Source organism: Lithobates pipiens, unplaced genomic scaffold, assembly GCF_037356315.1.
Source record: "Lithobates pipiens isolate NorthernLeopardFrog02 unplaced genomic scaffold, aLitPip1_a1.2 Scaffold_18, whole genome shotgun sequence".
Lineage (NCBI taxonomy): Eukaryota > Metazoa > Chordata > Amphibia > Anura > Ranidae > Lithobates > Lithobates pipiens.
Genome location: NW_027507758.1, coordinates 444,654,656 through 444,682,321, shown reverse-complemented (window position 1 = coordinate 444,682,321; position 27,666 = coordinate 444,654,656). Strand labels below are relative to the sequence as shown.

Below are 27,666 nucleotides of genomic sequence, written 5' to 3'. Positions count from 1 at the left end.
ACCTTTCACCTCAGCTTCTTTAGCAAGGCAGTAAGGATGAGCTCCGGTGTGTTCTCACAGCCCACGTGCAGAGTCTGCCAGGAAGTTGGCACTGCGCTAATCACAGGCAGTGAGACAATCCCTGATCTCTGCAGCTGTGTATCAGGACAGTGTCTCACTGCCTGTGATCAGCGCAATGCCGACTTCCTGGCGAGCTCTGCACATGGGCTGTGTGAACACGCCGGAGCTCATCTTTACAAGGCAGTGGTCATTTTGGGGGTGTGTTTGGGGTTGTTATCATGTTGTAATAGTGCCCTAGTCCTCAAAGGGAGGGGCTCATGCTCTGCCAGTATGTCACAGTACATATTGGCATTCATGGTTCCCTCAAGGAACTGTAGCTCCCCAGTGCCGGTGTTCTGGCATATTCAGTCCGGCCATCATATAGCATCCGCGCAGTACGGGGCAGAAGAAGCTTCGTAAAATTTCCGAAACTGAACGGCGCCTGCGCCGTGAGTGGAGTTGTTAGCCCCACCATCCAAGCGGACATAGGGTTGTGAAAATTAGACGGCCCCTCGTGGGCGAGCTTCGCTCGCCACGCTTCGGGCTCGGCCTCGCTGTGCTCGGCTCTTTTCTATTCCTACTCTATGTCCACTTGGATGGTGGAGCTAGAACCTGGACTCAGTGCGCAGGCGCCGTTCATCTTCGGCTATTTTCGGAATCTGTGTTGCTGTGTACTGCGCGTGCGCAGTACACAGCGGATGCTATCTGATGGGGGACCTTGTATGATAAGACACCGGCAGCACCAGACCACGACACTCCCACCACCATGCTGACTGTAGGCAAGACACACTTGTCTTTGTGTTCCTCACCTGGTTGCCACCACACACGCTTGACACCATCTGAACTAAATAAGTTTATCTTTGGTCTCATCAGACCACAGCACATGGTTCCAGTAATCCATGTCCTTAGTCTGCTTGTCTTCAGCAAACTGTTTGCAGGCTTTCTTGTGCATCATCTTTAGAAGAGGCTTCCTCCTGGGACGACAGCCATGCAGATCAATTTGATGCAATGCGTGGCATGTGGTCTGAGCACGGACACACTGACCTCCACCCCTTCAACCTCTGCGGCAGTGCTGGCAACACTCATACGTCTATTTCCCAAAGACAACCTCCTGGATATGACGCTAAAGACATCGCTCAACTTCTTTGGTCGACCATGGCGAAGGCCTGTTCTGAGTGGAGGCTGTCCTGTTAAATCACTGTATGGTCTTGGCCACCATGCTTCAGCTCAGTTTCAGGGTCTTGGCAATCTTCTTATAGCCTGGGCTGTCTTTATGTAGACAGTATTTAAACCTCCTATTCAAATGGAAAAAATTGTGGATCCCATGATTTAAGTCCTTGTGACGAAACATGTTGGGGTGTGGCTGTAAGGCAATCATCTACGCGTGATGTAACACGTTGTGACGTGACACGCTGCACTGGGAAGCAGAGGCTCGGGTTGAGGAGCGGGTGAGACTGTCATAAGGCACTGTATATATTGCGGTCACGGTGGACCCAAGGTATTGCTCAGTTAGTGCATGGATTTCCTTGCTGTGATTATTCTTTGCTTGCTGTGAATTTGACTTATGTGAGTACAATGGTGGATTGCTAAGCTTTTTAATAAATTGTTGTATATCACACTATTGGAGCGCTTTTGTCATCTACATGTGGGGAAAGAATCTTTATACACACAACTGGAGTTTGGAGATCTTTTTTAACCCCTGTATGTGTGGGTTGAGGCGAATCCAGCCAATCACGAGAGTGTGAGGCTAATGCAGCTGGTGAGTGCATGTCTTTGAGGGGAGTGGAATCGCTGGCACAGAGGAGTGGTGGATGATTAGAAGAATTGCACATTGAATACTTGGAAACGTATCACTTATTGGATTGTTTTACAGCGTTCATGGACTTTTTCATATATCATATGTTAAGCCCCATACACACTATCAGTTTTTCTGTTGTGTTTTTCCTTCAGGTTTACCAAAACCATGTAGTGGAAGGACCTGCCTGATTGCATACAAATTGAAACTTCTAAGGTTTGATCTCATTTTATATGGTTTTGGTAAATCTTATGGAAAAACTCAGCAGAAAAACTGATAGTGTGTATGGAGCTGAGTTTGCATTTATCACAGGGTGACATTAGTTTGGTAACGTATTTGTGAATTGTGCTAATTGTTTCAGTTTATTATCCATATACAACTTGTTTTTGCACTGGTCACAGGGTGACATTAACATTCACAATACTATTTATTTATTGTTTGCTCTTTATTGAGAATTACCGTGTTATGATTTCCTTATCAACATTTCTTGCACTTATGGTATTTTATTTGAGCACCACTATTTATTCCACAATTTTTTTTTTTTTTTTTTTTCATTTTAATAGAGGTTTAAATACTGTTCACATATTTGTTTTATTTAAGTGGCAGCTGTAGGAATCATTTTGCACTTATCCAGGAGCGCAGTGGTGGTAGCACAAGTGCGCATGGGTTGTACTTGTGGACCATCAGTGTGGAACATCTTTATGTAGAGCAACAATTCTTTTTTTCAGATCCTCAGAGTTCTTTGCCATGAGGTGCCATGTTGAACATCCAGTGACCAGTATGAGAGAGTGAGAGCGATAACACCAAATTTAACACATCTGCTCCCCATTCACACTAACGAGTCACATGACACTGGAGAAAATGGCTAATTGGGCCCAATTTAGACATTTTCACTTAGGGGTATACTGACTTTTGTTGCCAGCGGTTTAGACATTAATGACATTTTTAGTTACATTCTCTGAAGTCGCACCGAAGTAGTGCAGGCACCTTTTCAAAATCACTGATCTGAACCGGTGCCACTGCAAGCATTTCCAAAGTCGCGACAAGTTGCACAAGTGCGAATGTGCCCTAGGTGTAAGGGGACACAGCGGCTCATCCTAATCCTAGTGCTTTCTGGGCCACTCAGCCACACCTGAATGCCTGTCAAATCAGGACAGGAGGCTGTGTCCGTGCAACCGCTGCGTCCCCTTTCTTTTGGTGTCAGCAACCCGTCGATCGCTGTCAGGTGACGGGTAGATCACGTCTCTGCCTTGCTCACCCCTGGTCTAAACTGCTCTTCCCACGTATGCAGAGAGGCTCATGGTAGGAACATTCCTAGCGTGCAGTGCTGATCCTCGCATCCCTCCTCGAGTCCATCCAAGGGGATGGATGAGTGAGGAGGGAGTGAGGATCAACACACCAGAAGAATGAGTAGTATGTGGCTGGCGCTTTCCTGTTCTAAGAGGAAAGTCTCTGCCCTGCTGAGCCCATCAACTGCTCTAATTCCTACTGACTGTCCATTGCCCTTATGACACCAGCCACTATTGTGCTGCCCTACCAACACCGTCTGCTGCTCTACTGACCGTCCACTGCCCTACTTGCACCGTCCACAAATCACTGCTCTGCTGACTGTCCACTGCCCTAATGACACCATCCGCTATCCTATTTACCATCCACTACTCCACTGCCATCCTGACCCTGTCCACAATCTACTTTTCTCCTGACCCTTGACTGCCCTAATGACACTATCCTACTGACCATCCGCTACTCCACTGCCCTACTGACCCCTTGTCCTCTGCCCTACTGACCCCTATAATCTACCCTACAACCTGCAGACCTCTGTGCTCTGCCCTACATCCCGCAGCCAGGCCAGAAACTAGTCAAGCAAGTCAGCCTGCAGTGACACTTTTTCTGCCTTCATGATGCATTCCTGTATGAGACTTGTGTGGGTGACCGACTAAATTGTGAATAAAAATGAATGCCAAGTTTCTCACTGAAGCTAAATTTTTAAAGTAAGGTGAAAGCCGGCCATACATGGTTCGTATCTCAGCCAGTTCAGCAGGAACCAGCCGAGTTCAGAACAGTTAATGGGCAGGCTGAGTGTACCAAGTTGATCGATCAACTTGGGTACAATCAGCCTACCGGATTCTCTTATGATTTATCAAAAGTGGCTGCTATAGCCACTAGTAAATATCACTGTCTTCTCCCAGTGGGGATGGCTTCCCCCACCCCTACCCTGCCGGGAGAAGACAGTGGCTCAGCAGGAGGGATTCCCCTGTCAGCACTGTCTGTGTTTGATGGGGGAATCTAGCAAATTTCTTTCCTGCAACCAAGCTTGCTCTGTGTATGGCCGGCCTAAGTTTTATAATATTTTAGTGACATTTGTCAAGTTTTCTTCATGCTACCCTTAATATTTATTGGGAGCTTTCTAGGTAATTTATCTAAAAAAACAAAACAAAAAATAATGTATAAAAAGGAGCTGGACCCTGGAGATCTTCTCCTAACTGTTGTTTAGGTAGATCTCCACTTCTCATAGGTTTCCTATCCCCACCTTACCTACATAGGCTACCTGCATGCAGCACCTGTTGGCTCCAGCCTCAGCAGCTGTGTGGATGAGGCCTTATCCAGTGCAACTTGCCACATATCGCCGCGTAGAGTCGAATGAGGCGTCCTTTTCAATAAAGTTACTATTATACAGGATTTATATAGTGCCAACAATTTGCTGACAACATGAGGGCAGACAGTACAGTTGCAATACAATTCAAAACTGGAGGAATTAGAGGGCCCTGCACCAATTTTAAAAAGGGCCCAAAATACATCCCTGGGAATTAGACTAGTTAGCCTAACATCAATAGTATACAAGCTCTTGGAGGGGATAATAAGGGACTACATACAAGATTTTAGTAATGAGAACGGTATCGTTAGCAGTAATCGGCATGGATTCATGAAGAATCATTCTTGCCAAACCAATCTATTAACCTTCTATGAGGAGGTGAGCTGCCATATAGATAATGGAAGACCCGTAGACGTGGTGTATCTGGATTTTGCAAAAACATTTGACACAGTTCCCCATAAACGTTTACTGTACAAAATAAGGTCTGTTGACATGGATTGAAAACTCGCTACAAGGGCGAAGTCAGAGGGTGGTGATAAATGGGGAGTACTCAGAATGGTCAAGGGTGAGAAGTGGGGTCCCCCAGGGTTCTGTGCTGGGACCAATCCTGTTTAATTTGTGACAAAAACGACCTGGAGGATGGGGTAAACAGTTCAATCTCTGTATTTGCGGATGATACTAAGCTAAGCAGGGCAATAACTTCTATGCAGAATGTGGAAACCTTGCAAGAAGATCTGAACAAATTAATTGGGTGGACAACTACATTGCAAATGAGGTTTAATGTAAAATAATGCATTTGGGTGGTAAAAATTTAATGCAATTCATCCCTTTCATGACTAAGCCTATTTTTGACATTTGGTGTTTACAAGTTTAAAATCCGTATTTTTTTGCTAGAAAATTACTTAGAACCCCCAAACATATTTATTTTGTTAGCAGAGAATCTAGAGAATAAAATGGCAATTGTTGCAATATTTTATGTCACACGGTACAGCAGTGTTTTTAAATGCAACTTTTTGGGGAAAGGGACACTTTCATCAATTTAAAAAAAAACGAAACAGTAAAGTTAGCCTAATTTTTTTTGTATAATGTGAAAGATGATGTTACGCCGAGTAAATAGATACCAAATATGTCATGCTTTATAATTGCACACACTCGTGGAATGACAACAAAGTACGGTACCTAAAAAATCTCCATAGGCGACGCTTAAATGTTTTTTTTTTTTTTTTTTTTTTTTTTTTACAGTTACCAGGTTAGAGTTACAAAGGAGGTCTAGTGCTAGAATTATTGCTCTTGCTCTGACGATCGCGCCGATACCTCACGTGTGATTTGAACACCATTTACATATGCGGGCGCGACTTCCGTATGCAATTTCTTTGTTGTGCAAGCGCGCAGCGACAGACGCTTTAAAAAAAAAAGTTTTCTTATTTCTTTATTTTAAAATACATTTTTGTTTAAAAAAAATTAAAAATAAAATGTTGATCACTTTTATTGCTGTCACAAGGAATGCAAACATCCCTTGTGACAGGTACTCTTTATGGAGGGATTGGGGGTCCTTTGCACTTCAAAGTATTCAGATCGCCGTTTTAGGTGATTCTGAATACTGTTTATTTATTTTTAAACCGGCGCCATTGGCAGCCGAGTAAACGGGAAGTGACGTCATGACGTCGCTTCCGTGTTTACAATCAAGAGACTGGAATGAAGCCACTTACGGCTTCAAGCCAGTCTGTCCCTAGCCACCAGAAGCGGCGGTTTGTTGATCGGGGCTCCCGGTGGAACGAGAGCCCTGGATAGAGCGGTGGGAGGGGGGGTCGTCCCCGCCCGCTCCTTCTGTATAACAGCCGAGTGGCTTTTAGCCGCATTGGTTGTTATCGCTGGATGCAGCTGTGGGCATCATCCCGGTATAATCCAGGAAAGCCTAGTACGTACGCTGGGCAGCAAGGGGTGATACATTGGGGGGAGAACCTCTGGGGGAAGCTAGGATGGAAAAGGACCTGGGGGTCCTAGTAGATGATAGAAGCAGCTTGGCATGACATGCCATTGCTAAGCCTAACAAAGCAAACAGAATATTGGCATGCATTGAAAAGGGGATTAACTCCAGAGATAAAGCGACCGTTCTCCCGCTCTACAAGACTCTGGTCCGGCCACACCTGGAGTATGCAGTCCAGTTCTGGGCACCAGTCCTCAGGAAGGATGTACTGGAAATGGAGCGAGTACAAAGAAGGGCAACTAAGCTAATAAAGGGTCTGGAGGATAGAAGTTATGAGGAAAGGTTGCGACCTCTGAACTTATTTTCTCTCTGATTTCACTTTACCGTACTGGTGACCCCACAATGGGGATCAAACTTTTTCATGTAAGGGAGTTTAATAAGACTCATGGACACTCATTAAAATGACAAGAAAAGAGGTTTAACCTTAAACTATGTAGAGGATTCTTTACTGTAAGAGCAGCAAGAATGTGGAATCCCCTTCCACAGGTGGTGGTCTCAGCAGAGAGTATCGATAGTTTCAAAAAACTATTAGATAAGCACCTGAACTACTGCAACATACAGGAATATACAATGTAATATTAACAAATAATAATCACACACATAGGTTGGACTTGTCTTTTTTCAACCTCACCTACTATGTAAATTTGTTAGAGCTTACAATCTAAAAGGAAGGGTCAAGTGATACAAAAGGTATTAACTGTGGGGGATAAGCTGATGGAGAAAATAAAAGTACAGTTCATTAGGTGGAGGCTGGATAAGCTTCTCTGAAGTGGAGGATTTTTTGACTAAAAGTGGACAGAATTGGAAATAGTGAGACAGATTGGGGTAGAGAGTTCCAGAGGACAGGAGGAGTCCTGGAGGTGACAAGGGAGCTAGAGAACAAGAGGTCTTGGGAGGAGCGAAGAGAACAATTTGGTTGGTATTTTGAGACTGGGTTAGCGAAGTAGCTGAAGTTAAACTAGTCCAAATGAACTATTTCCGTCACTAAGTGCTGCACTGGCTGTAAACCCTGTATGAACTGTATATAGCTTCAGCTATATGCAGGACACATTGCTAGGTTTCAGCTCTCAAACAAAGACTTCCCGTCTTGCACCCAGAACAGCGGGGCTCAGCCAATCATAGGCAGCTTTGTATTCTGTGAATGAATACAAAGCTTCCCTCTGATTGGCTGAGGTTTAGAGTGTGACCTCATTTGCCCACATCTCTGCATCAGCCAATCAGAGAAAATGTTGTATTAAAAGAATACAAAGCTGCCTGTAAATGGCAAAGCACCACTCAGACTAACTCTACATTGTTGCGGAAAGTCCCCGTTTCACTCCCCGATCCTAACACTGTGTATTACAGCCAGTGCACATTAAGTAAAGGAAAAAGTCCATTTGGTCCAAACAAACTATTTAAAGCCACGTGAAACATGGAGATCAGCTTTAAGCAATACTAAACTCTCCAGGTTTTTACGTTTGTTTAACTCCTTTCCCAGTACATTGTTTACTAAGACCTCTTTCATACTTGCACTGCTTCACGTTGGCTCCGTCATTTTAGCAGTGCCTTTCGGCCTTTAGCGAGGAGATTTTAAAGCGGAGGTCCACCCTAAAATGGACCTCCGCTCATCGGAATCCCCCCCCCCCCCCCCTCCGGCGCCACAATTGGCACCTTTCAGGGGGGAGGGGGGTGCAGTTATCTGGATAATCCAGGTAACTGCACCCACTTCCGGGATAGCTGTCTGCGGAAAGGGGCGTAGATTACGCCCCTTTCCGCAACTGCCCGCCCCTTTGCGCAAGTGCCCCGCTGCCTGCTGGGAAACACACAGTTCCCAGAGGCAGCGGGGACCGTCCGGATTGCGCCGCGCGGCTCGCGCATGCGCAGTAGGGAACCGGGAAATGAAGCCGAAAGGCTCCATTTCCTGATTCCCATACCCAAGATGGCGGCGGCAGGACCCGACAGGCGACCTAGCGATCGGCTTCGGGTGCCGACATCGCGGGCGCGCTGGACAGGTAAGTGTCACTATTTTAAAAGTCAGCAGCTGCAGTATTTGTAGCTGCTGGCTTTTAAAAAAAAAAAAAAACGCGGAGTCCCGGTGGACTACTGCTTTAACCCCTTCTAGCGGGTGAAGAAAGGGTTAAATGCGCCCGAAAAGTGCTGCTTCAGAAGCTCTTTGCAGGAGCTTTGGCAGCAGTGAACATTATTTTCAATGGGTAGGGGAGGTGTATACACCACTCCAAAGATGCTGCTTGCAGGACTTTTTCTGAGCGCACTGCCCCAGTGTGAAAGCACTCAGGCTTTCACACTGGGGCTGCAAGGGAGGCGTTTAGGTCCTTTCGCGCCTGAAAAACGCCTCCCAGTGTGAAAGAGGTCTTAATGTGTGTACCCAAAACGTATGTTTTAGTTCACACTGGCAGAGGTAGGAAGGGTGTAAAAACAGGCAGTTGATTGCACTGTTGCCACAGTTGTTTGTATTGTTACGTTATTATTTATGACTCCTATTGACAAGGGGGATGTAGAGGTGGGCGGGGAGTCTACTGACATCACGACTCCACCCACCAAGCTCCAGACAACAGACCCACCCACAGAATCTGCAGTTTTTCGGGTCTCATAACAGACAGAGGGGAGACATTTGACAGGTGCATGCAGGAGGCATGTATATCATAGATAACCCCTATGGCAGTAGTTTAGAAAGGATGGCATTGGGTTTACATCCACTTTAAACCCACAACAGTAAAATATGTATTTGCAGTAAAGTGTGCTTGTAATACTCACTGTGGGGTTAATCCTCTGCATTGTGTAAAAAGGCTGTTTGATCCTGTCTTCTCTGATCCTCCCCTTCTTCCACAGTCCCCAATCCATCTACTGATAGAACAGAGTCTTGGAGGCAATCTGCACATGCTCAGTTTGATGTGATTGCTAGAGAATTTTTGTTTTTGGTAGAGTGGCTCTGTGCTGATCACATGCAATCGCCACTGTCCAGGCAGAGGGGTAGGAGTCAGGCAGCCTCATAGGACAGTCAGAGGAGCATGAAACCGCCTCTTTCAAGCTTTAACCAGTGGTCGGCACTGATAGAAGTCACAAGACTACTATATACTGCTGATGAGAAACGGTATTTAGATTTAGAAATTTACATTTACTAAAATAATTGTATTTCCATGTTCTGTGTACTGTGGGAGACCAAACGTAGTGAATGCAGGGTCCTGGGTTGTAAACACTCATGGTTTTTCACCTTAATGCATTCTATGCATTAAGGTGAAAAACCTTCTGTGGTGCTGCAGCCCCCCAGAGCCCCTCTTTAACATACCTGAACCTGGTCTTTCTCCGCCTGGGAACAAACACACCAGCTCTAGCTGGTGTCTTGTTTCTTGATTGGATAGATTGATAGCAGCGTAGCCATTGGCTCCCGCTGCTGTCAATCAAATCCAATTACCTGGGAGGAGGGGGCCGAGTCCTGCATTCTGTGTGAATGAACACAGAAGCAGGACTCTGGAGCACGCCTGCATGGATGTCCACCTTAGGAGAGCCTTCTCCAACGTGAGCACCTGATGCAGGGAGGAGCCACCAGCACCACCAGGGGACTCCAGAAGATGCGAATCAGGGCCACTCTGTGCAAAATAAACTGCACAGTGGAGGTAAGTATGACATGTTTGTTATTTAACCACTTTGCGCCCGTGCTATAGCCGAAAGACGGCTACAGTGCGGTGCTCAATTGCCGGAAGGGCGTCCTTGGACGTCCTCCTTTTTACTTCCCCTATGCCAGCCTCTGTGGCGTGCATCTGGGAAATTCTGTGTTAGACGTGTCCCTTGTACACAGCCAATTGCAGATTTGTGCTAAATGGCCAATCACAGCGGCCATTTAGCACTCGATCGGAGCTTCCATAGAGAGATGATCTCATATCTAAACATATGAGATCATCTCTCATTGCCGGATCTCCCTCCTCACACAGAGACCGCGTGTGGGGAGGGAAAGTTTCCTGCTGCAGCGTGAGTAAAAAAATTATCGCACAACAGTGTTCCCAGTGCCACCTGTCATGTATCGGTGTCATCGGTGTCGTGTATCTGTGCCATCTGTCAGTGCCAAGTATTAGTGCCATCTGTCATCAGTGTCACGTGTCATTGTCCTAGTGTTCCAGGGCCATCAAAAGTGTAATAGGTAGTCAACAAGTTAGATGTGTAATTTATGCTTCTAGAACACCTGATGGCGCTCCCTGCATGTTTTGCCTCTCTATGTGGCCAGGCTGTGGAAAAGTGTCATACATGTGGTATCGTAAAATACAAAGGAGGAGTAGCAGAATGTATTTTGGGTTGTCATTTGTGTTATACATATGCCGAGTGAGAGAAATAACCTATAACAATTTTGTGGAAAAAAAAACTTAATTTTGCAAAGAATTGTTGGGGGAAAAATGACATCAAAAACCTCACCATGCCTCTTACTAAATACCTTGGAATGTCTACTTTAAAAAAAAAAGGGGTCGCAAGAAATGAGATGGGCTACCAGTGCATGAGGTGTGATCAATTTTTTTTTTTTATGATTTGCATCACAACTTGTAGGCTCTAACTTTCACAAAGACCAAATAATATCCACTAATTTGGATTATTTTTACCAAAGATACATAGCAGTTTAAATTATGGCCAAAATTTATGAAGAAAAATTTATAATTTGCAAAATTTTATCACAGCAACTAAGAAAAATTTGCTTCCCCCCCCCCCCCCCCACCACAATTTTAGGTCTTTTTCATTTATAGCGCAAAAAATAAAAAACCCAGAGGTGATCAAATGCCATCAAAAGAAAACTCTATTTGTATAGAGAAAAAAGAATAAAAAAAATCATTTGGGTACAGTGTTACATGACTGAATAATTGTCATTCAAAGTGTGAGAGCACCGAAACCTGAAAATTGGTCTGGGCAGGAGGTAGGTTTAAGTGCCCAGTAGGCAAGTGGTTAAAAGAAAAAAAACAAGGGTTTACAACCCCTTTAAGAGTTGTCCCCATTGGAAGATTTCTCCTTGCCTCTTGCTCTGGGGACAACTCTAACATTTTGGATTTGACAAAGGTAACCAGCACAAATGGGGGAGGGATGAAGTTCCCCAATGTGACCGCAATAAAAATTTGATTGGAGATATATCCCTTCCCTATTCTATCCAAAACCAAAACAAAGGTTTTGCCTAGAGATACTCTAAAGACATTCTGTCACCATAAAATGTTTTACCACTTCCCCTCATGCACCTGTTTTACCTGCTATAAACTAGAGCAATTTTTACAATTCCACTAAGGACGTGTTTATTCAGCAATGCCTTTGGCATTACTTATCCACATACCTCCCCAGGCCAGTTATGACATTCCTCTCCTACATGTAAAAAATCTGCATATTTTTTCTTGAAAATTACTTAAAAACCTTAAGGCTGCATTCACACCTGAACGTGTTGTGTTTTTATTTTTTTTTATTTTATTTTTTTGTCTGTGATTAAGGGCCGGTTCACACTATTTCGATGGCAGACATCACATGTAATTCGCAGTGCACTGCTGTTCACATTACATGCAATGTCAACCATACAGATAGTATGGCTGATATCACACCGCATTCGGTGCAAACACGCACAGGACCCTTTTTTCTGCTCGGACCAGAATCGGATTGCATGTGTTGATTCGCAGGGTTCTTGCATCGCACAAGTGTGAAACGGCCCTTAGCTGCAATTTCTTTCCACGATTTTGCACAGGTCAAAAGGTCACCAATGTAAAAAGCAGGAAACCGCCTGTAGTCTGCCCAAAAAGAAGCTCATGTACTTCTCAGGCTACTAAACGCTCAGAACAAGGGCCATTTTAAATGAATGTGATTTTGCTTGTTGGGCGTTTTTCAAGCTAAGAACGATCAAATGTAAATTCAGCCTTAACATTATATATTTTTTAAAGTGATCTTAAAGTCAAAAACGTTTTTTTTTTTTTTTTATAAAAACAAACATGTTATACTCACCTGCTCTGTGCGGTGGTTTTGCACATAGCAGCCCAGATCCTCCTCTTTTCGGGTCCCCTGCCGGCGCTCCTGGCCCCTCCCTGCTGCTCCCGGAGCAAGCCGCTTGCAATGAGGTATAACCTGAGCAGGCTCGCTCTTGAGCCCCTGCACTGCATGCCCATTTACACACAGAGCTGCAGCTTGGCCCCGCCCCCTCTCCCCTCATTGGCTCACTGACTGTGAGTAGCCAATGAGGAGGGAGAGTCCCCGTAGAGCGGAGGTTCTTGTGCACATTGCTGGAGGAAGATCAGACTCGGGTAAATATTAGGGGGGCTAGGGGAGATGCTGCACACCTTCAGCCTTTATAAACACTTTAAGCAGAGGCCCTACAGAATAAAATGGTGGGTGTTGCAGTTTTTTTTTATATTACACTGCATTTGTACAGCGGTTTTTCAAACACAATTTTTTGGGAAAAAATACTTTTTAAACGCTTACCGACCAGCCGCAGCAGTTATACTGTGGCAAGCTGGCTCGGTTGCGCAAATCGCCTTAGCTGTACGTTGGCTCGTGCACGGCCTTATGTGGGGGTGTGCGCCGATTGGCGAGCATGTCCGCCGGCCGCCCACGATCATTCCCCGCAGAGACATAACGAGGATCTGAGCAAGTAAATAAGGCAGATCTCCGTTCTGACAAGGAATAACACAGGATCTTGTCTTCCTGCTATACAGGAAGACCGATCTCTGTGCTATCCCAGGCAGCCCATCCCCCATTGAGTTATGCCGCATACACACGATCGGACTATCTGGCGGACAATCCGCTGAACTTTCAAGCGAACCAACTTGGCCACACACGATCACTCCAAAAGTCCGGCGGATTCAAACGTGATGACATAGAATAAGGAAGTTCGTAGCCAGTAGCCAATAGCTGCCCTAGCGTCGGTTTTAGTCTGCCAGACCAGCACAGACGAACGGATTGTCCACTAAAAGTCTTCTTTCTAAGTCCGCCAGACTTTTGGGATGAAAAAGTCTGCTGGAGCCCACAACACTCAAATTGTCTGGCCCGCTGGATAGTCCGATCGTGTGTACGCGGAATTATTAAACACCCCCAGGGAACACAGTTAACCCCTTGATCACTCCCCGTTGTTAACTCTTTCCCTGCCAGTGTCATTAGTACAAAGTCAACGTATATTATTATTATTTTTTTTTTAAGCACTGATCACTGTAAAATTGTCACTGGTTCCCAAAAAAGTGTCAAAAATGTCCGTTTAGGTGTCCAATCTTTTCCACCGCAATGTCATAGTCCCACTAAAAATCACTTATCACCGCCATTACTAGTAAAAAATAAATAATACAAATTCCATAAATCTATCCCCTAATTGGCTTGCGCGAAAGTTATAGCATCTACAAATCAATATACGCTCATTGGGTTTATATTTTTACCAAAAATATGTAGTGAAATACATATTGGCTTAAATTTGATGAAGAACTGGGATATTTTTTTTTTAATTATTATTTTTTTTTTTTTATTGGGTATGTTTTATAGCCGAAAATAAAAATATATATATTGTTTTTCTTTCAAAAATATAAAAACCAGAGGTGATCAAATACCATCAGAAGAAAGCTCTATTTGTGGGAAAAAAATCATCTTTTGTCAGCTAAAATAACGCAGTGCCGTATAGTAAAAAATGGCCTGGTCATTAAGGGGGTAAATCCTTCCAGTCCTTAAGTAGTTAATGAATATAAATGCACACAGCCACAATATAATACCTAATTGTTTGGTAAAATATAAAAGATGTTACGCTGAGTAAATAGGTACCTAACCTGTCTGCACCCATGGAATGGCAACAGACTATGATACTTAAAAATCTCCATAGGTGACGTTATTTTTGTTCCCCACAAATAGAGCTTTCTTTTGGTGGTATTTGATCACCTCTATGGTTTTTATTTTTTGCGCTACGAACAAAAAAGTGCACCACACCAAAAGTAGTGCATGCATGGCAACCACATCGCATGGTACTTTTTGTGCCCTGCAATCCAGTGCAGGCACATGTAGTATGTTTTGCATCCTGCATTTGGGGTGTCATTATGACCTGACCCGCAGCAGATCGCAAAGGAATTGCGATTGGAATGTGGTGCAGGAATGCGGCTCTCCCGCACTGCATTCATATGCGCACTGCAGATAAAAAGTGCACTTCTTCTTTTTTTTTTTTTGTCATGTTTAAAATGACACTAAAATTATTATGATTCTGGTACAAAGCATTGCAAAGTTATTTGCAAATGAATTAAAGTGTTTTTTAATTTTATTTTTATATTGAATTTAACTGTGAAATGTATAGATGTATGTTAAATGTGTAACAATATAAAGGAAAAATCTCAACAAACAAATACCATATTTATATTTTACCTTCATTTTAAAAGGGAATTTTCAGAAAAAAAACATATTTTTTAAATAAACAACTTTGAATTAAAATAAGGGTCAGTGCCCATCAATGCAGCCTGATCAGTGCCCATCTGCAGCCTCACCAGTGTAGGAAATCACAGAGCCGTCCTCCTGTTTACTCGGCTTTCAGTCAGCAGTCACACACACTGCCCCGCCTCCTGCCTCCACCATCGGCATTGGACCAGCTTGTGTGATAGACAAAACACTGGTCCAATGCCAGTGGCGGAGGCAGGATTGTGTGTGTGTGAGACATGAGCGCCCAGTGCGAGCCGAGTAAATGGGAGATGACGGCTCTGTGATTTCGGGCGGCGCTCATTCCCCTCCGAGGTACACTAAAACGCACCTGTGATTTGCCCCCTATTTTCAGGGGGTAAAAGTGCATGTTATGCCATGTACACACGGTCAGACTTTCCGATGGGAAATGTTCGATGCGAGCTTGTTGTCGGAAAGTCTGATCGTGTGTACGTGGCATTATAATCTGATAAATACAGTAGTTTGATTAAGAATGGTGTTTGTGTTTACCCAGAAAAAAAAATACAGATCCTGGTCCCTTAAAGCAGATTAAACAGCACAGCACAGTGCTTGTGCTGTGTAATCTGCCCCCTCTAAACTGTAAAAAAAAAAGTGGCTGATCCTGCTACTTCCTGTTTCCCCCCTCTCTGCACTGACCAAGAGAATCAGGGCTGCTGAACCCTGACCACCGCGATCAGTGTACGTCTTTTGTCATCCACAGCCCTCCTCTGGTCTCCTGTTCCCTCACCCCTCCTCCCTGCCTGTCAGCTCTGTGTCTGTGTTTCTGTCTCTGCCCCTGGGCTCTATTTGTAAAATGAAAATTGATAAATGCTCACTGTCAGCTAGAGCTGCACAATTATTAAAAAATTGTGATCTTGATTCACCCCCTCTGACCCTCATCTCTCCTGCAGAGGTTGCAGATTCTTTCATATAAACAAGTGGAGAAACTATCTGCTCAAGCAGCTGTCAAAAGAAAACATCTGGGCAGTCTGCCAAGTTTTTTTTAACTTGCAACATTGTAACTAAGCTTCCTTCTTAGATCAAAGGGATAGAAGTTCTGTGTAATTAATCTGGGCAGACTGCCAAATTTTCAACAAGTGTAAATGCAGGAAGTTTAACCACTTAAAGTCTAAATCAGTGATGGCGAACCTTGGCACCCCAGATGTTTGGGAACTACATTTACCATGATTCTCAACTACACTGCAGAGTGCATGAGCATCATGGGAAATGTAGTTCCATAACATCTGGGGTGCCAAGGTTCGCCATCACTGGTCTAAATCTTTTTCTAACACTTCTTTCTTTAGTTAAAATCAAAATGTAAAAATTTTTCAAAACCACTTACCGTATATACTCGAGTATAGGCCGACCCGAATATAAGCCGAGGCCCCCAATTTACCCCCAAAAAAACTGGCAAACTTATTGACTCGTGCATAAGCCGAGGGTGAGATATGCCTGTCCATCCCTGTGTGTGTGTCCGTCCCTGTGTGTCCGTCCATCCCTGTGTGTGTGTGTGTGTCCATCCATCCATCCCTGTGTGTGTGTCCATCCATCCATCCATCCCTGTGTGTGTGTGTGTCCATCCATCCATCCCTGTGTGTGTGTGTGTGTCCATCCATCCATCCATCCCTGTGTGTGTGTGTCTCCATCCATCCATCCATCCATCCATCCCTGTGTGTGTGTGTGTGTGTGTCCAGCCTACCTGTGTCCCGAGCCTCCGTCCCGTGCCTTGCCTCCTTGCCTCCGTCCCGTGCCGTGCCTTGCCTCCTTGCCTCCGTCCCGTGTCGTGTCGTGCCTTGCCTCCGTCCCGTCCCGTGCCGTGCCTTGCCTTGCCTCTGTCCCGTGCCTTGCCAGGATCGCCTCGGCGGCCATTCTAAAATTCAAAAGCCCCGCCTCCGCCTCCGCCTGTGATAGGCGGAACACTGAATTTCCCAGCAGCCTGTGTTCCGCCTATCACCGATATCGTCTCATCCTCGTACTACGGACGAGGATGAGACGATGTCCGTGATAGGCGGAACACAGGCTGCTGGGAAATTCAGTGTTCCGCCTATCACAGGCGGAGGCGGAGAAGGAGGCGCGGCTTTCAAATTGTAGTATGTCCGCCGTCTGTCTGCTCGATACGCTGATCGAGCAGTCAGACGGCGATGACTCGAGTATAAGCCGAGGGGGGCACTTTCAGCCTCAAAAAAGAGGCTGAAAATCTCGGCTTATACTCGAGTATATAGGGTAAACCTTTTTCTGACATTTGTTGGTTTCAACTTAAAATTGTTTTATTTTGCTAGAAAATGACTTGGAACCCCCCAAACATTATATATATATATATATATATATATATATATATATATATATATATATATATATATATTAGTAGACACCCTAGAGACTAAAATGGTGGTTGTTGCTATATATTTTTTTTTCTCACACTGTATTTATGCAGCGGTCGCTGTAACTGAAAATTGGGCAGTCGTGCGGCTTTGTACCCAAACAAAATTGTTGTCCCCCCCCCCCCCCCCCCCACAAATAGTTTTTTGGTGGTATTTGATCACCTCCTGAGGTTTTTGCACTATAAACAAAAAATAAAAAAAAGCATCAATTGTGAAAAAAACCCCAATATTTTTTACTATACTATAATAAATGTCGAAAAAATAAATAAAAATGTTCTCTGTTTAGCGCAATATGTTTTCTTCTACATATTTTTTGTAACAAAATCGCAATAAGCATTGATTGGTTTGCGCAAAAGTTATAGCGGAAATAGGGATAGATTTATGTCGTCATTATTATTATTATTATTATTATTATTATTATTTTTATTCTTAATTTTTTTTTTTCTGCGACATTGTGGCGGACAGATTGGATACTTTTGACAGAGCTAAAAATAACCACTGATCACTGTACAAATGACATTGGACGTGAAGGGGTTAACACTAGGGGGCAATCAATTGCTTAAGTGTTCTCTAGGAAGGCGTTGCTCTCTTCCTCAAGGTACCTCAGATTTACACTTCCTGCATGACTTCAGGCTGGGACCCTAGGCACTTTGTGGTGCAAGTCCGGTCCCAAAGAGTGGGGAACCAGCTGCTAGTGGAGGTGCTAATCCTTGATCAGTGATTTTTAGCGGGACTGTGACATTGCGTCAGACAGATTGGACACTTTCTGGGACCGTTGCCAATTATACAGCGATCAGTGCTATAAAAATGCAGTGATTACTGTATGTCGCTAGCAGGGAAGGGGTTAACACTAGGGGCGATCAAGGGGTTAAATGTGTTCCCTGGGAGGTGTTTCTAACTGTGGGGGGGTGTACTGACTGGAAATAGAAAGGGATCAGGAACAGCGATCCCTAGGAACGGACGATTTGTCTACTCCCCTAACAGAAAGGGGATATGTTTATTTACATTGACAGATCCCGGTTCTGCCTCTCTGTGGAGTGATCTCAGGTGGTTCATCGCAGCTGCTGGCCACAAGCATCGGCTCCAGCGACACGCGCCTGCTATAGTCAATAAAGGGACAGCTGTACTGATATGGCGATTCGCGCAGCTGAGCCAACCTAACACAGTATAACTGTGGCAGCTGGTCGGCAAGTGGTTAAAGATAACCTTAGTTAGACTTACCGGTGACAGTGTTTCTACGAGCCTTTTAGGACAGCACCTTGGAGAGAGCGTAGCTCCACCTCTTCGCAGTAAACACTGCGTGACAACACCCGCTTTTAAAAGCAGCTGCTTCCACCATGCCATCGGTTGTTACCGAGAAATCCTCCGACATGCTGGAAAATATAAGCAGACAATTACCAAGCCTTATAATTATACTTTACATATGATAACCTAGGGAGGGAAGTTGGCTGTTATCCTGAAAGGCTCGTAGAAATACCATCACCGGTAAGTCTAAAGCCTCATACACACGATCGGACTTTGTACAAACTTTCCTGTGGATTTTTGTACAAAGGGCGTCGGTCGAGAACTTGTATTGCATACACACAGCAGGACTTTTTCAGCCAACTTTCACCAAATCATGTGGTTTTTTCTGCTCTTTACCGCCACCTTTGGTCAACTTCTGTATTGTTGTCTGATCTTTTGCATTGGTTCTGAGCATGCCTGTTTGTACTTTGTACAAAAGTCCTATGGTTTTCTGTACACACGATCAGACTTTGCTCCATCTGACTTTTGTTGCCAGAAAGTTTGTCCGTTCGCACAGCCAACAAAAGTCTGATAAAAACCGAAAAAGTTTGTCCGATGGAGCGTACACACGGTCGGATGTTGCTCCAAAACAGCTAATTTGCATGTTTGTTGTCAAAAAGTCTGATCGTGTGTATGGGCCTTTACTAAGGTTTTCTCCCTTCGCCTTTCAGGACAGCACCTTGGAGAGGGTAACCGAGAAACTTACTTCAGGGTGGGACTGCTGCCTGTAAAACTTTCCTACCAAGGGATTGTTCCGGGGCTGATAGTAGATCTGGGCAGTAGTGGTTTATGAAGGTAGAAAAACTGGACCATGTGCAGCCTTGCAGATTTGCTCAGGAGATGCCCCGGCACTTTCTGCCCATGATGCCGCCACTGAATGAGGTAAGATTCCTTCCGGTGGCGGGGCGTTGTAATTTAGTAAAAATGATCTGGCAGCCACAGATCCTATATATCCTCCACAATTCCCCGGTCTGGATCAACCAGAAATGGTTTAACAGACTGGAGGGATTAATTCGAGAATTAATATGGAAAAAGCGACAGCCTCGGATTCGGCTGCGGACGCTGCAGCTCCCGGTGGAAAAGGGAGGAGTAGCGTTGCCACATTTAAGAACATACTTTCTATCAGCCCAGCTCCAGCATTTGACTGGGGCTGGACTGGAAGAGGGTGGCTGTCCAAATCATAAATTGATGATTAATAATGCATATCATAGAACTCTAGTTGAGGTTCTGGAGGCTAATTCATTCGCTTGTAAATGCCCCACCAATGCCTTGGCGAGGAAAGTATGGCAGATAGCTAAGCAACTCTTGGCCTATGGGGGGGTAACTGAGTATACCCCCCTATGGAACAACGGAGAACTGGCTGAACTAAACTGTATAGCCTGGTCCCAGGAGTGGGAGAGGAGGGGGATTAGAAGACTGGTGCATCTCTACCAGGGGAACACTATGAAATCTTTCGAAGACCTTCGCCAGGAATACGGCATCTCCAATAAAACATTTTATATATATTTGCAAGTGAGGCATGGGATACATTCACAGTATGGCACACTTATTATTGAGAGGACAAAGAACCCCTTGTTACAGAGATTTCTCGAGCAAGGACAAACAAAGGGCCAGATCTCTAGCTTGTATACAAAACTCAGGGATAAAGTTTTGAATGGAGAAGGACCGGATAAGAGCAGGAGGGGATGGGAGGAAGACTTGGGACCAATTGAGCAGGAACAATGGGACGAGACCCTAGCACAGGGGAATTTGGTGTCTATCTCCCCATCGCAGCGCATGTCCCATAAGCTCTTCCTATATAGGGCATACTATACCCCCAAAAAAATGCGGAGGATAAGCAGTAAGCCTAACGGGGAGTGCCCTAGATGTAGAGCACCAGGAGATCTGCTCCATATGGTATGGAAGTGCCCAAAACTATATCGATACTGGATCGAAATTGTGCACAGAATAAATAGAATTTTTAACACCACCTTAGAACCTAAAGCTAGGACCTGTCTATTAGGGATTATGGAAAGGGGTGGAATCTCTGCTGCAATAAAAACATCTATATTAAGATACCTGTACCAGGCCAGACGCTTAATCGCGATGAATTGGCAGGCAAAGAATCCTCCAGCACTGCAAGCATGGATAAATGCCATCAATTCTATAATTTGGTGCGAACGGGCAATGTATATTAGACAAAACAACCTTAAAAAATTCAAGCTGCTATGGAATCCATGGTTGAGGGACATCGGCTTCCCCCTAGATGAGATAGTGGAGGATGGGACCTAGAGTGCACCTATTGGTCTCAGGTCGGGGACGGTCTGGGAGCCTACTGGAAGCTCCTTATTTCTGTCCCTGAATGGATTCGCCGCTCCGTTATTGGCTATCCAAATAAGCTTGTTTGGATTTAGCAGCGTGTGTTCGAAGAACAGGGGTATGGGGGGGAGGAGGGGGATAGCCCTATAGGGGCGTTAGCGATAACTAGAGGGACAGATATGACTACGTCATTGGCGTTAAGTAGTTTCTTTGGAAGAAAAACTTGGTATTTATGGCTGATATGTATACTCCCTCTATGTACGTAAAATTATGTTTTATTTATGTATGTATAAGTTAAATCTCTTTTTCAATAAAAAACAATTAAATTAAAAAAGATTCCTTCCGGAGGTTCCGGCCCCAAAGAGATGTATGACTCCTTAATGGCTTGTTTTAACCATCTTTCGAGGGTGCTTTTGGAAGATTTACATCTCTTGTGAGCACTTTCCATTAGAACAAAGAGTGAAGATGATTTTCTGACTTCCTTTGTTATCTCCAGATATTTAAGAAGGCACCTCCTGACATCAAGAGTATGGAAGGCTTCTCCTCCTAGCCCCGAAGGTAAAGGACAAAAGGTAGGGAGACCGATCTCCTGTGTACGGTGAAAGACTGAAGCCACTTTTAGCAGGAAGGCTGGATCTGTCCTTAAGACTACCCTATCTGGTAGACACTTCATAAAGGGTTCTTTGATTAAAAGAGCTTGTAACTCACTAATTCTACGGGCAGAAGTTACTGCTACCAGTATAAAATAGTTTTGAGTGTCAAATTTTAACAATGAGCCTTCTATAGATTTAAACTGAGCCTTAGTTAAGCCCCTGAAGAACTAAAGATAAATCCCATTTGGGAAAACTAACACAGGATCTAGGCTTTACTTTTGCCATAGCCCTAAAAAATCTAATTATTAAAGGTTCCCCTGACGGGGGTTCTTTCCAAAAAAACTGATAAAGCAGCTACCTGCATCTTGAGCGTACTTGCTGCTAAACCTTTCTCCAATCCCTCCAAGAAATTCCAAAATTGAAATCGTACTAAGAAAATTTTAAGTTTTTGCTGGAACACCAGGTATTATAAACCTTCCAGACTTTGAAGTAAAAGTCTCTTGTCACTTTTTTCCTACTTGCAAGAAGGGTAGCGATAAGCTTCTCGGATAAACCCTTCTGTCTTAAGATATGTTCTTCAGAAACCAGGCTGTTAGATTGAGATAAACTGGATCTGGATGGAGAATCTGTCCCTGACTCAGGAGATCTGTCCTGATTGGTAACCTCCAAGGGGGTTTCACTGAAAGGTTCATCAAGGTGGCAAAGCAAGGTCTTTTCGGCCAGTAGGGAGCTATTAAGATTAGTTCCGTAGACTCCCGTCTGAATTTTGCTAACATTCTTGATATCAGTAGTATCAGTTGGAACGGAGGGAAAAGAGTAAGACAGCTGGAAGTCCCACTTGTTGGCTAACGCATCTACTCTTGATCCTGCTTCTGAACTGAGAAGAAGGCCGGTATTTTTGCATTTTCTTGTTTTGCAAAGAGGTCCACCTGAGGGTAACCCCAACTTATGGAGATCTTCTCAGATAATTCCTGATTTAGAGACCACTCGCCTTCTCTTATTTCTTTCCTGCTGAGGAGATCTGCCAGGGTGTTTTCTGTACCCATCAGATGGACTGGGGAGAGAGAGGCTAAATTGTTCTCTGCCCATCTCAGGACTTGATGAGCTAGCTCCATCAGTGTTCTGCTTTTTGTGCCCCCTTGCTTTGTTAAATATAATACTGCCGTCATGTGTTCGACAATATTTGGACATGTTTCGCTAGAACTTCCTGGAAGGAGAGAAGGCTTAAGCCCCGTACACACGAGCGGACTTTTCGACATCCAAACTCCGACGGACTAAGTCCGTCAGACTATCCGATCGTGTGTGGGCTGCAACGGACTTTTGATTCGCCAAAGTCTGACGGACTTTAGAAATGAAGCATGCTTCAAATTTTCCCGACGGAACTCCGCCGGACCCGGTCCCCGTCGAAAAATCCGCTCGTGTGTGTGCTACTCCGACGGACTAAAACCGACGCTAGGGCAGCTATTGGCTACTGTCTATGAACTTCCTACGTCGAATCCAGTCGTACGTCATCACGTTCGACTCCGTCGGTGTTTGGTGTGATGGTGTGTGGTCAAGTCCGTTCGGTCGAAAAGTCCGTCGGAACTCCGTCTGAACTCCGGCGGAACTCCTTTGGAGGTCTGTCAGACTTAATCCCTCTCGTGTGTACGGGGCTTTAGGGGAATAACCTTCAACTCTCTCCAATTCGAAGACCTTCTTGCCTCTGGTTTGGACCAAACCCCCCGAATTGTTTGTTCTTCTAGGTGAGCTCCCCACCCCCATGCGCTGGCATCTGTGGTCAGACTTTGGGTTACCGGAAAGGTCCAAAGAAGCCCTTTTGAAATGTTTATTTGATTTCTTCACCACCAAAGTGATCTTTTTGCTTTTTGTTCCTATGTTGAACTTTTTCTCCAGAGGTTCCTGGTACGACCAATTTGTCAGAGTATTTGCCTGCAGTGGACGGGCATGAAACCTGGCCCACTGTACCGAGGGGATTGCCGCTGTCAGCAGACCCAGAGTGGACATGGCTTATCTTACAGAAATCTGAGTTGAATTGAAGTGCTCTCTGGGCCGACTGCATCTTCTCTATTTTCTCTTGGGGCAGATATTCTCTCTCTGTTCTAATGAATCTATTTCGTACCCCAGAAACCTTACCCTTTGGGATGGAATTAGGTTTGACTTCTGCAGGTTGAGAAGCCAACCCAAACTCTTTAGATGTGCTTGAGTTATTTGTAGATTGACTTCTACTTGACCCTTTGAGTCGGCAAACAGTAACAGGTCCTCCAAATAGGGCACTATTGGTATCCCCTTCAGCCTCAGGGGCTCCAAAGCTTCTGCCATCACTTTCATTAATACTCTGGGGGAGGAGGAAAGGCCGAACGGCAGGGCCAGGAACTGCAGGTGCCAACCCCCCCATATTGACTGCAAGACGCAGGAATCTTTGTGATGGGGGCGCTATTGGAATATGGCGATATGCATCTCTCAAATCGATGGACGCCATGTAACATCTGGGGGTTAATAAGTTCCTCACCGAGCAAATCGTATCCATCCTGAATTTTTTATTTTTTTTGTATTTTATGGATCGGTTTAGGACCTTCAAATTGAGAATCATGCGGAACTTTCCTGATGGCTTTTTGACCAGAAAAATATGGGAGTAAAACCTTTTCCCTTCCTGATCTTTCCGAACCTGAGAAATTACCTTCTGTTGCATCAGTTCTTTTAGAACAGACTTCATGGCCAGAGCCTTCTTCCGATCCCTTGGTAGGTTTGTGATTTTAAAATCGACTTGGGGGGCTTTGTGAGAATTCTAGTTTAACCCAGAACAAATTAACTTCTTGTTTTTTCCCAAGTTGGTAAGAAGTCCTGTAATCTCCCACCTACTGGGAGATGGTCATTGTTTTTTAAGGGTTTTCTCTGGGTTTCTAAAGAGTACTCTGCCTCTTCCTGTCCTGAGGATTCCAGGATCTTTTCTGTGTCTGGTCTTTTTCTTTATCGGTTTGTCAAAAAGGACGAAAATTTTTCCTCCGCTGTACCTCTTTCTTCTTCTGTGGAAATGCCTTCTTTTTATCTGCTGCCCTTAGTTCTGGCCTGAGCATCAGGTCTCCCGAAAAGGGAATTCCACAGAGTTTTACTTTTAGAAGTCTAATCCCCTGACCAGGTCTTTAGCCAGATGGCTCTTCTGGCTGAGTTAACAAGTTTTGGAGGACCTGCCTGACATCCTGATAGATTCCGCAGAGGCATCTGCCATATATTTGACTGCCTTAAGCAGGGTAGGGAAGGAAGATCTTTTCTGAAGGTACCTGCTACCATATGATTTTTAAGTTGATATAGCAAACACTCCAAGTTCCTAGCCACAACTGTAGCTGCCATTGTGGGTTTTAGATTGGCTAGGGAAGAATCCCAGGCTTTCTTCAGTAGCCCATCTGCCCTCTTGTCCATAGCATCTTTGAGAATGCCCATATCCTCAAAGGCTAAATCGGTCTTCCTAGATACTTGTGAAAAGGCAGCGTCTATTCTTGTTTTTTTATTCCACACCAATTCCTCGTTCTCCTCAAAAGGAAACCTCCTTTTGAGGACTTTATAAAAGAACTGACCTTCCCTTTTTTTTATTTTTTTCTGGATCCATTCATTCCTTTTTAATAGTGTCTGTTAGAACTTTATGAACTGGGAAGACTGTCTAATTTCCTCCAGTCCCTGGTACATTTTGTCATGTACTGACAGCTGGGGTTTTTCTTCCTGGATCTCCAGGGTAGTATAAATTGCTTTGAGTAATTCGTCCACCTCCTCAAGTGACTGCTTATACCTAGATGATCTTGCTTCCTCATCCTCGGAATCAATGGTTGAGGGTGGAATGCTTTCTCTTTCTCCCTCAGACTCACTTTCCACCTGCCTGGAATTGGATGAATAGAGACTGCTCTGCTCTGATCTTGGCTGGAACTCTGCATTCCCTTGTGAAAAAATGTGGCCACTGTCCCTAGGGTCTCTGCTAGTTCTTTCCTCACAGAAGATAAGAGTTCCATGCATTCCTGTGTAGACTCTTTTACTAATTCCGCAATGCAGGATCTGCACAGTGGTTTGGGACAAGAGTCCCTTAAGGGTTTTTTGCATGAGGGGCATTTTCTCCCTGTTCTCTCTTATTTGGTAGTAGCTTTCTAAAAACAACAGCAAACAGGACACCCCCAGGTCCTTCTTTAGGGCTATAGCCTGTAAAAAAAAAAGGAAACAGCACCCACAGCCAACACCCCAAGTGCTCAGAGTCTCTCTCCTTGCTGAACTGCTAATAGGACATTTTCACCATAGCAGACAGCAGCAGGATTTGTTAAACAAGGAAAAACACCCAGTCCATGAAAAGGGGCGCCACTGCACCTCTTCTACCTGGGCCTAGGCGCCTGCATCCGCCATGACTGCTGACGGCTCAGTCTCCTCCATTTTCGAACTGCTGCAGCAGCCACCTTTTTGTGGCTTTAAATGTCTCCTTCCCGTTCAGCTCCTCCTGTGAACGGCAGAGGACCCGCCCCTTCTTCCTGCGTTCCAGCAGTTGGAACCAATTGCTGCTACGCCCCTCCAGGGGCCTCCGCCCACCGGAACTGACGTCACCCACCATCCAGGATTCGGGCCCGCCCTGCAGAGACCTGGCATGGACGTTCCTTCTGAGCACACCAGTGGACCCCCCCCCCCCCCCCCAATCACCCCAAGCAGACGACCTCCAGCAGACCATTACTTCTGTGAGCCGGAGAAGGAAGGGACACCGGAGCATCCCCCTCTCATGCGGGAAGGAGCTGGGCTAGTCTGAGCACCAAAGCAAGAAGGTACTGCCAAAACCCCCTCCTTGGAGAGGGCACAGACCCTCTGGTTCCCCATTGGTGCTTCCACCATGGCGGAGGAAACACTAAAAACTGACGTCATGGTGGTAGCAGCTGCTTTTAAAAGGGGGCGTTGTCACGCAGTATTTCCTGTGAAAAGGTGGAGCTACACTCTCTCCAAGGTGCTGTCCTGAAAAGCGAACTGAGAAAATGCTGGTAAAAGTTTACTTTAAGCACTTGCCACCTGCCCTATTACAAATAGACGGCTGCAAAGTGGTTTGATTATCTTGACGACATGTCATATGACGTCCTGTAGGATACAATGCCATTGCGCGCCCCCGGGGGCGCGCACCACGGCGATCGGGGATGACGCTTGTCCCTCGGACACAGCGCTTCCCCGATCAGGGTAAACAGCCAATGAAATTGGCTGTTTACCATGTGATCGGCTGTATCCAATAACAGCCGGTCAGATGTCAAAACAAATCGGGCTCGCGCGCAATGTGCGCCGCCGGGAGCGAGCAGCACGCCGATCGGAGATGGTATATGTCCCTTGAACATATCCCCATCCCGATCCGGGTAAACAGCCAATGAAATGGCTGTTTACCCACGTGATCGGCTGTGTCCAATCACAGCTGGTCACAAGTATAAACACTGCAGCGGTATCCAGGGATCTATCCTTCTCTCTCCTCACACCGATCGTGAGGAGAGAGAGAAGGAGAGATCTGATCTGTGAGTGAAACACTTTTGTCATACGTTTACTGTGCTCAACACAAATCCCCCCCCTTGCCAATAAAGAGAACCTGTCACAGCCCATCAGGACCTGTCACAGCCCACCTGTCGCAGGCCAGCAGGACCTGTCGCAGGCCAGCAGGACCTGTTGCAGCCCGCCATCAGCACCCCCATCGGTACCGCCATCAGCACAGGCACCGCCACCATTACCGCCATCAGCACAGCCACCGCCATTAGCACCGTCATCGGTATCATCTGAATCTGACAGCCATCTGTCACAAAGCCCGCCATCGGTACCACCATCAGTACCATCTGGATCTGACAGCCCATCTGTCATACAGGCCACCATCAGTACCACTAACAGTACCGCTATCAGTGCCGCCATTAGTACCGCCATCAGAACCATCTGGATCTGACAGCCCATCTGTCACACAGGCCCGACATCGCTACCGCTTCACAGTCCCGCTATAAAGTACCATCACACAGGCCATCAGTAACCTGTCAGTACCATCACACAGGCCCGCCATCAGTGAGCTGTCAGTACCACCACCAGTTTTGTCACAGAAGCCCGTCAAAAGTACCACCATGTCCCAAAGAGTTTACACAGCTGAGGAGGCATATAACATCCTTACCATGTCGGATGATGAGAGCAGCGGGGAGCTCTCATTATCCAATTCTGGTTCGGAATACAAACCAGTGGAGGGTAGTGGATCGGAGTCCGAGTCAGCGGAAGAAACCGCCCCACCTACAAGAGTAAGGCGATCAGGACCAAGATCAGAACACCTGCCTGCCACCAGCAGCGCC

General features: G+C 45.3%; 1 protein-coding gene across 4 annotated transcripts in view; it reads left to right on the top strand.

The window, feature by feature from the left end:
- The window catches only part of RNF13 (ring finger protein 13), a 203,576-nt gene that overhangs the window by 3,005 nt on the left and 172,905 nt on the right, over positions 1–27,666 (top strand). The window contains exons 2-3 of one of the 4 annotated variants that reach the window (XM_077488191.1): positions 19,133–19,343; positions 21,256–21,331. The exons of 1 other annotated variant lie outside the window; for it this stretch is intronic. In XM_077488191.1, coding sequence (XP_077344317.1) covers positions 19,339–19,343; positions 21,256–21,331 — 81 coding nt within the window. In that variant the 5' untranslated portion in view covers positions 19,133–19,338. The remainder of the gene's footprint in view (positions 1–19,132; positions 19,344–21,255; positions 21,332–27,666) is intronic. 2 more of the 4 variants (XM_077488189.1, XM_077488190.1) reach the window with 2 other exon arrangements.